Source organism: Centrocercus urophasianus, unplaced genomic scaffold, assembly GCF_019232065.1.
Source record: "Centrocercus urophasianus isolate 14NV4802_14NV808 unplaced genomic scaffold, USGS_Curo_1.0 seq_10, whole genome shotgun sequence".
NCBI lineage: Eukaryota > Metazoa > Chordata > Aves > Galliformes > Phasianidae > Centrocercus > Centrocercus urophasianus.
In genome coordinates, this window is record NW_024884142.1 from 92,544,538 (window position 1) to 92,561,398 (window position 16,861).

At 35.0% G+C, this 16,861-nt stretch overlaps 1 protein-coding gene across 1 annotated transcript in view; it reads left to right on the forward strand.

Moving 5' to 3' along the window:
• LOC122160893 (neurexin-1-like) overlaps positions 1-12,751 on the forward strand; it is a 69,487-nt gene extending 56,736 nt beyond the window's left edge. The window contains exon 2 of the mRNA XM_042819894.1: positions 12,588-12,751. Within this exon, the coding sequence (XP_042675828.1) occupies positions 12,588-12,751 (164 nt within the window). The remainder of the gene's footprint in view (positions 1-12,587) is intronic.
• Positions 12,752-16,861: the final 4,110 nt, after the last annotated feature.

Here is a 16,861-nt window from a genome sequence, read left to right on the forward strand (position 1 = left end):
GTGGACAAGCTGAGGAGAAAATCAAGTTCAGATCTTAAAAAAAAAAAAAAATCAATTTTGTTCACATGCAGGTCTATATACCTGTGATTAAGTATTAATTTGATGTCATTTTAAACACTCTGTTACAGCCTTCTGACTTCCAGTGTACAGTTACACTCGTGTCAGAAGAAATTTCCATTTTAGCCAGACAAAAGTTTGTTTTGTACTGTTTTAAGGGCTTTTCAGGTACTGTTATTACTCTATTTATAGTTCTGTACAGGGCATCAGCTACATTTTCAGTTACTAACTCTGAAGATAACTTCATCCCACATAATTTCAGCTGCTTGTGTTAAAATCACAGCACCCAAGCATTTCCTGAATACAACAAAAGAAAGAATGAAAGTACAAAAGCATGGCCAAAAAAATTTTGCTTGGTTCCTATTAATTTTGGTGTTCTGTTAATCTAGCTAGGCACAATGCTGCCATCTGGTTGGAAAAGGACCTCTGTTGTTTGACCACTAAACAGCATTTCTACTCACTGTCTCAGATCTCAGTGACTCCTATTGCATTAATAGGGCTAACAGATTGGTTTTGCTGAAAGGATGATTGGAGGACAGGGATTTGATTTCTTCCGATAGGAATTCGAGCTTGATTTTGTTGTGTCTTGTATAGACATAATTGAATACAAAAGCATAGCACAACAAGGAATTGGATTTACTGGGCTATTTTCTGCTCTCATTTATACCTAAAAGGAATAACTAACTCTGAAAAATTCTTGATTCCTCATTTTTTTCAGGAGTTGTTGAAATAATTTATAATTTTTTAAAGATTATTTTCAGAACAGATGTTTGTAAGATAGAAATCTCTTTGTCACTCTGCATCACTCTTATAGTAGGAACAAATTATGTCCTCTGCCAGTCTGAAAAATTCATCCTCTATGAAAGATTTTGATTCACGTATACTGAAAAGACATTTTTTTGTCACATATGCAGCAGGGCTAAGTAGGAGAAGACCCTACTTAGGGTTAAAGGAATTTAACCTACTTATTATTAAAGGAATAATAATAGCAGTAGGTAGAAAAGATGAGTTATGGTAAAATATGCAACCAAGCAAAGCTGACTGTATGTGGTCAGTCCTTAATTCCAGTTAGTGTGTCCATTTTCCACTATTGGAAATAAATTAGTGTTTACAACCACGTCATAAAGCACAAATCAAGATAAAGTGCTCAGAGCCCAGAGATTTTAAATGGAAATGGAATGTTTCCAATTCACAAAAATAGTACAAAAAGCTAAATGGTAGAAGATGAATCATTCTTAAACAGTATCAAATTACAACATCAGATTGGAAGACATGGATTTAAATTTTATTTAATTTTCTGCTTGAACGTAGGGATGAAAACATTTTATGGAATAGCCTTTAAGCACTGGGGATGGAGCGTTTTTCTTTGACTTGCCTTCGCTTATGCAGATCCATTGTGTCTATTATTAATATTACTAAATTCAATTATTAAAACACCTTTGATATCACTTTTGGTTCCTTGTTGTGGTTATTGCAGCCATGATGCTCATGTAAGAACATTTGTTCCAGTGACTAATGAGAAAATTTTTAAAGCACTCACTTGTTTCAGCAGGCCTGAAGTTTAGAGCATCTGAGAATAACCAGATCCAATTTAGAGAGAAAGAATGAAATTTAGGAAGGTGAAAAAATAAGGCCAAATTCAAATTTCTTGGGACTAAAATATAATTAAAAAGCCATCATTTTTATGTCTATATCATGAACTCTCCCCTGAGTCCATACGAGTTTATTTAGAAATATGGTACAGATTGGTAAAAGAAAAAGACTTTCTAAAATTGTCACTGCTGGGAAGTAGTAGAGAAAAACAAATTGAAAGCATCAAAGAGTTGCCTATTTGTTTATTACTGTAAAAGCATTCAATGTTTCTGTCTCTATTCAGATGTGCAGTATCTAAAAACGTGTAACAGTAAAATAACCATAGAGTAATAACCTTAAATTAGAGTGCTGCTGAATGATTTCACATTCGCTACACTTTTGTTGGTACGAGATAGAAGTGTGGTGAAGGTGCTTGGGAATCAAACAGCACAAAAATATACGGCTTCAGAATGAGTCTTAATTTATGTCTTGTTGATTTTGATGCTGTTTGTCTTCTGTAGGCAACTTGAGAGGATATTAGAAAATATTTCAGCATTGCCTGTTATATTCGAATTCTTCATGAGAAACATTTTCAGTGACCTCTTTCACCATTGCAAAGGATGTAGAGATTGGTTCAGAAAAAGAAAATACAGTTTATTTGAAAAATTGTTGTGTTTTACAGGGTGTCAGAGTGTTGCTGCTGTTTATGCTCAGTTTCTGTTCTCACTTCACGAAAAATAACTCAAACATTCATAAAATGACCGTAATTGACTGTTAGGAAAATATTAATCTGATTTTTTTTAGATGGCAAAAGATGGAACTTCTTGCAGTGATTGCAACAGTACCCAAAAGCATGTGATTGGAACGGCTTCTATTGGGCAAAGGCTTAGTCTCAAGACTTTAAGGAATAATTTCCCAGGGTTCCCAGTGCTTAATTTATCTTTCTTTCAGTTTGAACTTTTCTGGCTATTGATCCCAATGTTTGTCTGGGTCAAAGGACTTCAAGGTATCAGAAAACTTTTTTGCATCATTGGTAGTTATTGACTGAGTTCAAGACACCTCTTAATCTTGTCTTTGATATATTCCATAGATTGATCACCTCAGGGCTTTTGTTGTAAGTCACAGTAGCTATGTTTTCTGAGTTTTTTGATGCTGTATATGACTGTGATAAAAGTTTTTCTGTAACCTCTTTCATTTTTCTCATCTTTTAAACATATGAACAGTGAATTCAATATAGTAGTGATTTTAGTTGTACCACAAAAAGTAATGCCATCTTCTATTTCTATTAATTATTTTATTTCATCCAAAACTTGCAATGCCACTGTTAGTTGAAGCTTCACACTAAGACCTCATTTACAGTTATTTAAATAAAATTACCTTGTTATTTCATTGTTCATATGCTTGGGATATAGACCCCTCTCTTGAAATGATGGCCTCACCCCAAGTAGAGTCAGAGATGTTAGTAGATTTTACAGGGGTATGCTGAATTTGAGGCTCAGAAAATATTAGGCTTATCTTCACAGAAGATAGGTCTTCTGTGCTTCTTATGGTATTGTAGCTTTCTGCTAAGTCTAGTGCGGGGCGTTCCAGAAGAGAAGGAATCTTCACAAAGGTGTAGATAGAAAATGGAGCTAGCATAGAACCAAATTAGGTTTATTTGGTAGAAATGTTTATTTCCCTCTTCTATCAAAAATTCATTACCATCTCTAATATAGTATTTTTCTGCACTGAAAGATGTCTTGAATGGGTCAATTCAAAAGTGTGTGGAATCTGGGCAAGTCTGTCCATTGAGTTCAAACCAGATAGAGCCATGGTGTCAAATCATCTGGGAACATGGGAACTTGTGTGCTCTTTTCCTTTGAGTCTGTGGATTTGCAAATTCTGCAGATGGGCCAAATATGGTCCTATGAGCCCGAGCTGTAGAAAATGCACTTTCCCCATTTACTCAGTAATCAAGTAGAAAGATAAAATAGAATCCAAGTTCTGTAATAGGTAACTTTGTAATACATTTTGAATTTATTACAATTATGGTCAATATACACAATATTTAGAGGGTTGATTCTTTTTTCTTATTATTTTTTATGTATGTGTGCATGCTTTTTTTTCCAAAAGTAAAGAAATATATGCAAGTAATCCTCATGGAATTCATCAGATTCGCAGAATTTGATAAGACCAATACTATTAGCCATTGTTTTTTAATATGTTCCTTTAGTTCATCATTATTGAAGCCATGTCTGTGCTTGTTTTATAATATTCTTCATACTTTCATACTCTTTCCAAATAATTTCTTTTGAAGAAGGTTTTAATAAAGGAATTTCTCTGATAATTTGAGAAACTGATGGGGCAGACTAAGTCACTAAATCCAAAAGATCCTGGATAATATCCATTAAAAAAAAAAAAGCTGTCTCTTGAAATGATGTTTTCCAGGACATTTTTAAGACAATACATTTATAAAAAAGTATACCTGGAAATTGTTCTTTGGGAAAACAAAATATCATGTCTTGAATTTCTAGCTGTCATTTTTATTGCAAGACCACTGCAGAAAATCAGCCTTTATTTCAGGCTACTTCCTCACTATTCCTGCTATTGAACATCTTATGAAAATTCATAGACTCTGTCTGTGGTATACTTCATCGTTGCCAAATGTGATTAAACTGTGATTCAGATGAGGAAAAAAAAATAATCAAAATGCCTTTTCTAATATGCTCCTTCTTATTACGTTATTTCTGGAATCATATTTCTGTAACTTCATAAAACTAACATATTCTTTCATCTGTTTATCATGACCATGCTGTCCTTTTATAATTGTCAGGACAAATAGCATGCTCTGTGTGGACAAGGTGTAAATATTCCAGCAGAAGGAAAAATGTAACAACAGGAGAAACAAAAAGCCATAATAAGAACATTCATTTTTTTTAAAAGAATCAAGGTTTCCATGAAGCATCGTCAAGTATTACAGTGATTTTTGAATTAATAAAAACATCCTTTAAAAATATGATTCACATTTATATATCGCAGAATCGAAGTAATAGGCTACCATAATGGGGGTTCATTGGTCTTTTGTTGCAAAAAATATGGAGCTTTTAGCTCAGTATGGACAGCCTGGGACAATTCATCCAAAGATAACAGCCAGATTCACAGCCTGTGTAAGTTGTTTAGTTCTACTTATTTCAACAATGTCATTACAGATATAAGTCAACTGAATATTTGACATATAGACATATGGAGTCAACAGATTATACCAGTAGAGCTAAGAGAAGAATTTGGCTAAAGAAGCTAAGCTGTAAACATAGAAATTACAAGTGCAATTTAGGATTATTGCTGGTAGGGGTGAGGTCTAGGAATGGGTGTTTGAGATCTGTCTGACTCTTGAGCTAGCTAGGTGCAACATGAAAATTGAGGACTTTTCATATCCAGTAGAAGTAAGTATATTGAGGAGAAAATCATGTAGTGGTGCAGGCTGGAAGGTCGTTTTGTACCTCCACTGTTGCACTGGCAAGCTCTTTTAGACCCTCACCTTATATCTGGGCTGTGCACTGGTGAATATTGCTGTTCGAAAGAGAAAAGAGTAAAAGCTGTGCTATGTGAATGTTTGCAGCTTTGAGGGGATTGGTACCAAGCCTCTGCTTCCACTAATATTAGTATCTGTATCCAATAAGGTCCTCCAGGGTGGATGAACGTGAATGTGGGAAGTAGCAGAAATATTCAACAAAGCTCTTCTTACCTCCAGCTACATGGATTTTACATCAGCACAACTCTAGTGACATAAGTACGGTTGCTCCTGGTTTATACTCATGATTGACCGAGGAAAATTTGTTGCCCGTAAACTGCAAACTTATGACATTGGTGGTACACATATGGCTTTCAAAGATTTTCTTTCTTTCTTTCTTTAAAGAGTGACTTTCTCATTTCTACTTAGAATAATAGGGCATGCTGAGAATACGTTGAGCAGGAAAGTAAAGCTAACGTTAGTGATATGGAAGTATGTGAGACAGAACAGGAAATACCTGAGATAAATAATAGTGTCAAATGCTAAACTAACATAAAGACCTTGTAAAGTATCATAAATAATCTTAACAAAACATTTTCTTATACTGCAGAACTGTTAATTTTTTTTTTAACTTATCCAGACAGAAATGTAAGGAAGAATGATTTTTTTAAAGTTGTGTATGGATTTGGCTACACATACGTGGTTTTATTCACAGAGCAGAAATCCAGCACTTTCAATTTTATTTAATTTGAAACGCTTTGACAGTTTAATTTACTGTCACTTAAAAAATTAATCAATCAGACATTTAGGGGAAGCTACTCAGGCATTAAGTGCAAGTCTTTCTGGTGACAGAGCCATCAAGTAAAGACATACCAAACACTGCTAAGAACTATATATGGTCCACGTTATAATACAAAATATGCTAAGCCATCTAACAGGCTTAGTTTAACTATTTGCCCATGACATCATTATAAGAGGTCTCCCTTTGACTTTGACATCATAAGCTAGAGCTTGCCTTTCAGTGAGTTTGGGCATTAATTTTTAGTAACTGGAAGCTGTGCTGAGTATGGCCAACAAAACAAACAATATCTCAGTATCAGTATTGCAGTTCAGCTTCAATAAGAAAAACTAAATGAAGGAGCTTGTAGTTACACTAGTTGTAGTACTAGTACTAGAAATAACAAATCATTTTCCGTGAAGTTTGAGGTCTGTTGTGCTTAAAGACCTGAAATTATTTGCACTTCAAGGAAAAAGGCTCTTCCAGAAAATTTTGTCTATTAAGTAGACTTACTACACAGGTTTTTTTCTTTATCTTGTGAGACTGGTGTTTTTCATTTTCTTAGTAAGCCTTGTTTGGTTTGTTGACCTTCAAGTATTTACTTACAAAAGGCATATTGGTTTTCATAAACATATTTTTTTCTTTTTCTGACTGACTTTCGTAAGTGCATGAACCACTGTGTACCCTTTGCACTTTGATAAAAAAACAAGAGATCCAAGATGTCATTTTCAGAAGTCTCAGTTGAGAGTGTGCGTGTGCATGGAAAAGGTGATTTATAATATCTTAAGGTGAAAAACTTTGTGAAGTCAGTCTTATAAGTACAACAGCCAAGAACTGAGAAACGTAGGGCCCTGCATATTCACTATTATAGTAACTGTTATTTTTAAATAGGTAAGATTTTCAAATATTTCTTTGAAAACAGTCTAGCCATGCTGATATTTTGTAACCTTTTGTGTTAGCTTATAAAAACTTACCGTAATGAAAAGTGACGCATTCTAGCAGGAAATTACTATGCAGAAGTAGTGTCAGTGAGCCAAGTTCTGTGTAATTCATTTTATTGATGCTTGGTTTACAATGTATACAAATTAGTTTAGATCACATTTTCATATAGGTGTTTTCATGTAGGAAGATATATGGGAAATAAACTGTAATGACAGCACTGGACTACAATTTACAATTGTTTCTCAGTGCTGGCTGACCACCAAGTATTGGTGGAGATCAGACAAGCTCTAGGACAAGAGTTCCCAAGGAGTCTGACTGCCATGTTTTCACCCTTCCCATCCCTTTCCCACTTCTTTGTTCTTTTTGCACAATCTGTTTCCATGACCCTAGTGTTGTTTTTCCTTTGTAATTTTACCTTCCACATTTTCTCTTCTCTGAGATCCGTTTGTACTCTCCTATCCTCTCCTCAGTCAAAATCATAATGGGCAACAGAGATGTACTTCCTCAAAATCACTCAAAAAAGTGAAAGACCTGAGGAGTACAGAGACTAGCACATGTACTGGCACACTGAGTCTGTTTCTTTGAATTCTGTCCACTTTATTGGCTGAGACTCAGCTCCTACTTCTGTCTCATTTTGTGGGATTTAGAGGAAACTTCTTTCTTGCGTCCCCATACGGGGCTGGGGTTAAGGGTACAGATATTTGACAGCTTCTTGTTGATAGCAGCATTTACTTAGGCAGAACACCCTTTTACCTTAACTGAGGGCAAAACTGATGCATGAGATTGCTGTGGCCTTTGCTAGTTATGCAACTGGCTGAGATATAAATGATTTTTAAGATGTACAAGATTCTGGTGCTAACAATTGTTGGGAGATATGATCCTACACACAATCCTGAATAAGGCCACCCAGTTTAACTGACAGACGTTGCACACTGGGTTCTGAGATTTGACTAGAATGAGTGCCTTAGTAGTGCAAGGATGGCCACAATACTTGCTTTAACATCTTCACGTTGCATTCCGTAGCTTAAGTTATCTTGTTTGATCTGTTTAAAGTAGTCTACTTCATACAGATCATTAAAGAAAATTCAGAATGGGAAAGTAGAAGCAAATGAACTTAGATTCCCCATCAGAAATAAGTGATGGTTTTAGAATATATAGATAAAAAACTCTTACAAGAAGATATATTGACTTATGAATAATAATTACTGAACTTGCAAGGAGTTGCAGTAATTCCTTTAAAATTATGGCACTTCGTAAAGAACATTCTTTTATTTGTTAAAGAGGGGAAACACTGCTTCCCTGGTGCTTTTGTTTTTCACTCTGGACTGTAGCAATGGAGCACTTGCATGTTGTGTTTGATGCCTTGCATGATAAAGACATGCAAAGGCAAGTTCCAGTCTGCATGCTGCTTAATGAATGTTTTCCTTTTCTCTCCTTCCCTGTTATGTGCTTACAGAAGACAACTATGTGGAAGGTGGGTGCTTTCTTACCTTATTTTCCTAAGCTCTTGTTTTACCCCTTTGTTTAGTGGTTTTTTCCCTTCTGCTTAATGTTATAAAAGTACACATAACATTCAGTACGGTAAGTTGCATTTTTTTTTACCTGTAAAGGTATACAAGTTTATTAAATAAGTGTGATTTCTTTTTCCATACAGAACACAAGCAAAGCCCTATGTTAATCTTGACTATATTGATGTAATTCCTGAATAACTTCACTAAAACAATATGAATATATCACTCTATACATCCTTCAAGAGATCTGCAGAAAGACTGATTTCTATTCACGTTCTGTATGAAAAACACTTCAAGAAAATATTTTTTCTTCAACATGGAGCATAAATCCTTCTCATAAGAATGGAATGCATGTTAAATACCTGTATTTTGGTTGCTTAGGAAAATGGAAAGCGCTTTTCTCCTTAGTCTTGCTTACTGTACTCTCCTTTACAGCACAAAGTTTTAGATAAAAGCTTTATCTGTCTAACTTTTCAACATGATAAACTCTGCCTTTTGGACTTTGTGAAAGAAGAGTTGTGATTTTAGTAATAATGCTGGTATGTAATTAAGACCCATTAAGGAAAATGTGTCACAGGGCAGTGAAAATTAAAACACAATGCTTCCTAGCCTGAATGTTGGTAAGTATGTCCATTAGCTGGCAAAACATGTTTGAGTGAGTTTTACACTTCACAGATCAGTTTTTGTTAGGAGTCAGTACTGCCCTTTTGTTCATGAGCCAAAGGGTGCAGGTGCTTTTTAAAGTACAAGAGCTTTAAAAATCCTTTCTTAATCTTTTCATATTTAATAAATTGCTATTTAAAAATGATTTTACCTTTTAAAATGGAATTATAACTTTTTTTTCCCAGTAGTTTAAACACTTTCTTGAAATATAGGATTTTGTAAGCTGACATATGTGCAGTGAGACTGCCCTGACACTGCTGTGACCCAGAGTGCAGGAGACAGACACCATTGGGCCTGAGGTTATTAAGGATTGAAGGCAATCGGAACCACTGCTCACTGGCAACTCTCTTAAAATGCCTGCCAATATCAGTACCATGTTCCCCTATGCCACTATACTGAAAGGCAAAGTGAGATATTCAGATTTAGCACATACATGATGCTGTGCAACTTTATTAAAAATACATGTTACCAGTAAGAGAAGGTTTAGGTTATTTTGATGCTTTAATTGCATGCAATGTCAAGAACATACAAATCAGAACAACTCTGTTTTCATTGTGAAATAGAAATTTATTCAACAACACAGGGATAGGATTTATAACTCAGAAGCACGAAAGGCAAGAAATAGGTAACTAATATTATGTTTGACCTATGCATGAAATTCTCACTGGTGTCAACATGAGGTTCGATTGTGAATTAAGATCATTACAACTAGATGAGGTGGTTCAGTTTCATTTCACATACTCATTTATGCACAGCAGTGCAAGATAAGACCTGGGTAACACTTAATCCAGGAGTTGCCTGAATCTAATTCTTAAAATTGCACACTTACATTTATTCCAACACAAGTCTGGATACATATGCATACATTAGATTTGCAAAAGATGTATATCTAAAGAGTGGAAGCATGGAACGTATATCCTAATCAGAACTGGGAAACTGAGCAATAGTTTTTCATCTTTGAATTCTGTGATATCTGAATATTTCCTTAAATTAAAGAAAAGAAAGGAAAGGATTTTAGTATTCATGAAGTGGAATTTGATTGTGTAAAAAGGTTACATTGTACTCATTTTGTTAAAATTGTGCTAGGGTTGAACATGTTCACTGCAAGTTCACCATGTTTAAAATTTTCTTTGGCCTGTGCTCTGCATGGAACTTACACACAAGGTTATGAAAATAGCCTCTCTTCATGCTATTTTCCCTTATCCCATTTTGTGCCCCTCGACTTTCGTGCCAAGTTCAGTATAAATATGAAATGGATCACACATGCATACAGGAGGTATTCCTACTGAATCTTTAATTTCTAATTCACAAAGAAAAGGCTTTTATCATTCTGATTATGAAGGAATGGTGCACAAATGAATATTATTAATGTTTGGCATACCTATATGTGGCCTGTCAAAACTAGATCTTTCTCTGACCATCTACTGTGGTTGTCTCAATTATAAGCACACAGTCATGTTGAAAATCTCGCAGTGATTGCTGTCATGGTGGGTTTATTTGTATCATTTTAAACCCCTCTACGGAGTAAACAGGTACAGTAACAGCAATTCTTCACTCTTCCACAGTCTTCATCCATAGATTGAAAAATATAAAATGAGGTAAGTAACATTATATACTCATAGCAAGTAAGTATAAGTAAGATTACTGCTTCAAAAATAAGTAGCATACAAGTGAAGCAAAATGCAGTGCCTGAGAACTAGTACTACCTTTTTTTAATTGATGGCTGTTTGGTTTGAGCAGTGCGTTTTTTTACAGTCACTGGCTTCCTATTTTTAGTTGAACAGCACTGTAAGTGACTCTTAAAATTCAAGTGGTTTCTATGATGTTTTCAAGTGGCTTTTCTGCCATTGTGTTTTTTTTTTTTTTTTTTTCAAATTATATAAAAATCACAAGTTTACAACCGACCACGCTCACATGCGGTATTACTAAAACTAGTAGATATCAAGCAGTGGTCATCTCCTGAAGCTCAGCTTTTTATTTAGGTCCTTATAACTATAAAAGTCAAGCTAGGAAGAGATTACCTTCTATTTTTCCACTAGGAGTCACAACAGTCTTTACAGTTTGTGTTTTCAGTGTGTCTCAGTTGCAGCTAAGCTAATACAGCAAGAACAACATTTAGGAATATTTCTCCTAACTGCAGCATAGCCGTGAGGTACTTACCAGTCATGCTTACATAGGCATCCCTTCAGTATCACATTCAGCTCGTGCATACATTGGTGTGAACCTTGGATCCTCCCAGTAGTTACAGAGCACTGTAATTTTAAATGAATCTACTGCTCAAGATATGGGGCACATTGCCTTCGGGAATGGTGATGCTAAAAAGCACTCATTCAGCAAAACCTTTGTTAGCCTATTTGAAACATCACTTGAGATCTTGAACTGATGTGAAATCTGATTGCAGTTGGGAGTATCTTCTTTGAAATACCCCCAAGTACGATGAGTCATTTGTGCACCTAATTTTCTTTGTGAAGTAGAAATCACAGGAGCTCTCTAGGAAATCTGCTTTCCAATAAGGAGTAGGATATTTTATTGCACACCTTCTTTGTGTGAATTAACTATAACTAATTGCAAATAAGAAAATAATGTATCATTTTTACAGTTGATGGAGAAGATAAGCACAAGCAATTAAGAACTTTTAAAATGAATTCTAAACGATTTAAGCTCAATGAGAATAAACCTGATGTGAAATGTGGAAAGTCTTTTTTTTTGTACAAAATTTCTTCCTTCACCATGTTATTCTCAGTGAGGATATAAGTATCATTTCATTATTTTGTGTTAAAAAAGATGAATATTTTTGGTTAAAGATTAACTAAATTTGGCTCTGGTTGAGTGATTATCATTACGGCCATCTGTTTTGAAATGTCACTAGATCTATAGTGGTATGATTGGATTTGATCTCAAACTACCAATATAAAGCAAAATGTATTTCTCCCAGATTTATGAAGCAAATTCAGAAGTTGTCACTTAAATTTTCTGAAATTTTCTTTGCTCTGTGTTTTGTACTGCATATATAGTAATTTGCTTCCTCTGGAATGTATTCATTCTACTCTCACATTTCACACAAATAAGGAGACATCCCTTGCATTATCATTTCAATGTGATAAATAAATTTTGTTTTAATTACCTGAAATGCTCATTTTTTTATGAGGGGAAAAAGACCAGACCCAGCCCATTTTTCAGGTTTACACTTTCCAGGTTTTTAACCTTTTGTAAGTAGAGGACGGGAAGCCCTCCTCCTAGCAAAGTATTCAAAGCAATATCATGAAAATACAATAAAGACAGATTATTAAAGGATTTGGTTGGATCTGGAAGCATTCTAGTATTTTCTCCCATCCCAACTATTGCACAGAAGAAATACACAGCAAAACAGTACCCAGTGTTTGAATTGCAGTTCTATTTCTCATAGCCCAAAGCATTCCAACCAGTGGCTGAAAAATGCTCTTTGATTTCTGTCTGTGGTACAGACATCTCATAGGAAACAGATGCCTGTCACAAAACATTTTTGTCACTGTGACAACACCACCTTCCCATGCTCCCTTGTTCATTGCTGACTGTGCTCTTGTTTCCCTTCAAGGTCTGGCGCACCTGATGATGGGCGACCAAGGTATGGGCTCTGTTCCTTTTCCACTCTGCTTTCATTGTTTCTTCTTGTTCTGTAGCTGCTTTAAATCCATCACTGCAAACGATGGGCAAATGCTTGAAAGCTGTCTTTGGCTGCAAATAAACACATGGTTTTAGTCACATCTTTCCTTATTTCATTTTTTTTTCTTTTGTTTGCTCTGTAAGCTTTTGTCCTTCCTGCCTCCTGAACTCCCCCTCTCGCAATATGATAACTGAAAAGAGGTGAGAGAAATAAGAAGGTGTTTAAGAAAATGTCATGTATTTATCCGAAAATACAATAACGGGTGATTCTATAAAAGATAAATGAATCGCAAGAGCGCTCTTCGGAGTTCCTGGGAGAAGATACTGAGCTTGTCACACTGTACGCCTTGAAGAGTGCATTTACCTTAATGCATGGCTGAGTGGAATTTGCAGAAAGCACCTGCTCCTGGCTTCTGGAATGCTGAGAGTACAATTTTGCCACCTAAAGAAATCAGTGGCTTTTCTTCTCCTAACTCATAGTTCCCTGTTACTTTTCTGTCACTTTTTCTTATCTAAGCATGGGTTATTTCTGTGTTTCGCTGCATGTACATGACTGGAAAAAAAAATAAACTAAATCTGTAATATGACATTGATTGCATCTCCATTTGTCTTCAGACCTTAAACTTTGTCCCTTTTCATGTTTAAATATTAGTGCATTTACATATAACTCACAAGTCTTACTGTTGTTTCTCTCCTCTTCTTATTCTCTTTTTGTCTGGAAATGCTTTCTTCATGGAACCATTTCACCAAATCCATAGGTAAAAGTAAAGGTATTACATGATTTTCTTTATTTTTTAATGCCATCAGTATACTTTAATGTATGTCTAAGTAATGCAAATAAATGTAAATCTTTTTGCACTGAGGTAGGTATATTTTAAGTAAATATTTCATGGATGTTGAGGTAAGGAGAAATATCTAAAGGATAAGCTGTTGTTTTTAACGGTTGCCTCCTGGTTTTGCGAGAGATGTAACATGTGGCAGTGATAAAGGAGGCTACAGTTATAGAAAGCATTCAGAATGAAATGACAACCATGTTTTGAGGTATGCATTTATCTGTTCTCAAAGAATTGTAGTTTAAACCACCAGGAACAGGAAAAAAAAAACAAAACAAAACAAAAAAAAACCCCACATAATGTTGTTCAACAGAAATTATCTGGAGATAATCTGTCCAGGGCCCATACACAGCTCCATGTAAGTTTTAAATCCCAACTGACTTCAGCAAGTCTCTGCTATCAGGTGGTCACTTTTGCCCTGAGATTTTTCTTGTAAGCTAATAACTTTGATTGTGTCTGAGACAAGAATTGGAGAAAGGAACAATGAAAAATGAACGCCAAAGTGAAGTGTGGGTTTTATCTCAGATTTTGTTACTCAGTTTTACTTTTTGATGTGAACAATGGCAGCTATATTTACTTCCTTATTTCTGCAGGGAACATGTGAAGTAGGGTCAAGATTTTTTCCTGTATAATTAAACGCCATGTTTTGCTATGAGGATACGTGCAGACATCATGTCCATACATTCTTATGATAAGAAGTTGGTTTTTTAATGTTAGTAAATCTGTGTTATGGAGTAATGATATAGTTCTGTTTATCCTAAGTCCGTGTCAGGGTGTGCCAACTCTTGGTAAATATCAGAAAGCCAATTTGTGTCATAGTACTTCGCTAACTATTCAAACTAGAAACAAACTTCCATGTATCTTGCTGTCTTGTCTGATGTAGTGTTTCCAAACCTAGAAAGTACATGTGATGCAAAGCCTGTAGTTGCAGTCCTGTAGAGTCTCCTTACTCACATCAGACTTTCTGGAGACACTACTTACTTAGCTATCACCAGCAAAATATTAAAGGGTTATGAGTGTTCTGAACACGTAAATCTTCTTGCTTAGGAAGTTTTAAGGAAGTAGACTAAAACCTGGTTTATTTATTTCTTACAGGATTGTTTTGTTTCTTCTTTGGTTGATCTTTTTTGCGTTTTTCTTAACAGTACCTTGTACATATGACTTCCTTATTCCTTATTATGAATACTTCATTACATAATGATGTTTTTGTTGGAGTTACCTTGAAGTGACATTTTGTAGCAACCAAATCTTGACATTTTTGATCATTTTTGTTATTATTAAGGATTATTTTTTTCTAGCTTACTCTATACACAGAATAATATATATATCAGTAAAGGTTTTTTTTGTTGTTGTTTAAAAGGGCGAAAGCATGTAAATGTGAATAAATGATTAACAGTTGATATGGAAAGCAGATTTTAGAAAAAAATATCATGCAATGGTTGGGCATTTTTTATTTTTATTTTTATTTTTTAAAGGCTTAACAGTTATATTCACAAAAAATGACATTGGTTATACTAGCTACATTTAATGTGTAACAATGTACTACATGAACACATAAACACCATGTGCATACATGTACATAAACACCAGTCACCTATCATCAAATCAGCCTACTACATTTTTCTTTTCACATTTACTATTTTTACTAAATTTTTCCTTTTTTGTGAGATTACACTGCTATGTTTTGATAACCACAGTGCTTCCTCTTTGCATATAGTAGTGTATATCTGTTCAAAGGAACAGAAAGGATTTACGTGTATACAAAATACACTTGCCTGTAACTGAAAATATGTCAGTATTGGACCATGTCATCAACCATTATTGACTATGTTAAAGCTACATTATCAAACATATGAACTGAAAACGGCTGTGATGCATATTTATAACATGTGAGAATATAAGTAGTAGGAGAGTGATGGAAAGATGAGACAAAAGTGAAGCTTTGCATTGGATTCATTCACACTCATTTCAGTCTTTCATTATAATTTGAATTCCTTTAGAGTTAGGTAAGGTCAGTAACAAAAGTGATTTGGGGATTCAGAGTAATTACACCATGAATTTATCTTCAGCTGTAAACATAACCAATAAATACATTAGGAAGTTTTAATATGTGATTTGCTCAGAAGTGTGTAAGTGGCTGAAGCACCACCTGTTTCTTTTCATAGGTGTTATGTGAGATTCTGGGGAAAAAAAGTATCAATGTCCCTACAAAATGAGATGCCTCAAGGAAAGAACAGTGACAGGCCAGAGTCTTACTGTAGACAGAGGAGAGAGAGGTGAGGCAGCCTTTCCAAGTGGGCACACTGTACAAAATCCAGTAGCATCTCACTGGATGTACCTGTCGTTTGTCACTTAGCTGCATGTATAGCTTGAAATACTCCAGATAATTTCCTGACAGAGTTTTTATAGAAGCAGTGTCGATATTTACAAAGCTGTCACTGCCTCCTATAGAAAGGCAGAACAAAGTTGTGCAGATGTCACCGTGTTTACAAATGTCTGTCATTATTTGAGGTCATACATGCATGTGCAGAACCAGCTGACACAAAGCAGAACATAAATCCCAGAGCTTTTGTAGCGTTTTTGAAAATGCTAAGCCTAATTTTATAAAGAAGCAGAGAGTTTTAATTGTACTGGCATTCATTTATTTTCTGATAAACTTTCTGTCTCTTCAGAAGTACCAGGTTTTGTTGGTTTGTTTTCTGGAAATCTCCTACCTGTATGTAACTATAGCAATAAGCATGCTGCAGCTGTGCTGGTGGAAAGACATGGGGAAAGCAAATCTTAAATGTGGTGGTCGCTGTTAGAGTGATTGAATGTATTATTCAGAACACTTGTTTGATTTCAGAGAAAACAAATGCTTTGCCATCAGAAATTTTGTCTGCCTTCTCCATGCTGTGTAGGAGGTCTAATAGCACAGTCATTTTCATATATAGGTTGTACCTCATCACAAGTTTAGTAACTCCCAGATTTTATGATGAATGGCAATATAACTAAGATTACACAGCAACTAATGTAAAACACTCAATTGCTTCATTTCCATCCTATCCCTCCCCCTGATTCTTTTGTTTCTCTTCATTTTCTTTTGATGAGCAATAAAATGGTTTTATAATTCAGTTACTACAATATAGTGACATGTATTGCTTCCATTTTTCATTGCAATTCTCCTAAGCTTGTACATAATTTTACCTATAGTTTAGTTCTGTACAAATATTCTACTTTTGACCATATTTATTCTGTATCTAAACATCAAGCTCATATTTCTGTTCTATTTAGAAAAAATATGCAGCTTTAAATCACATGTGAGTTACTCAGGTCCATAACAAGCTATGAAATGATACTTAGCATAGTAGTGATGGTTTTACTGAATGACTGA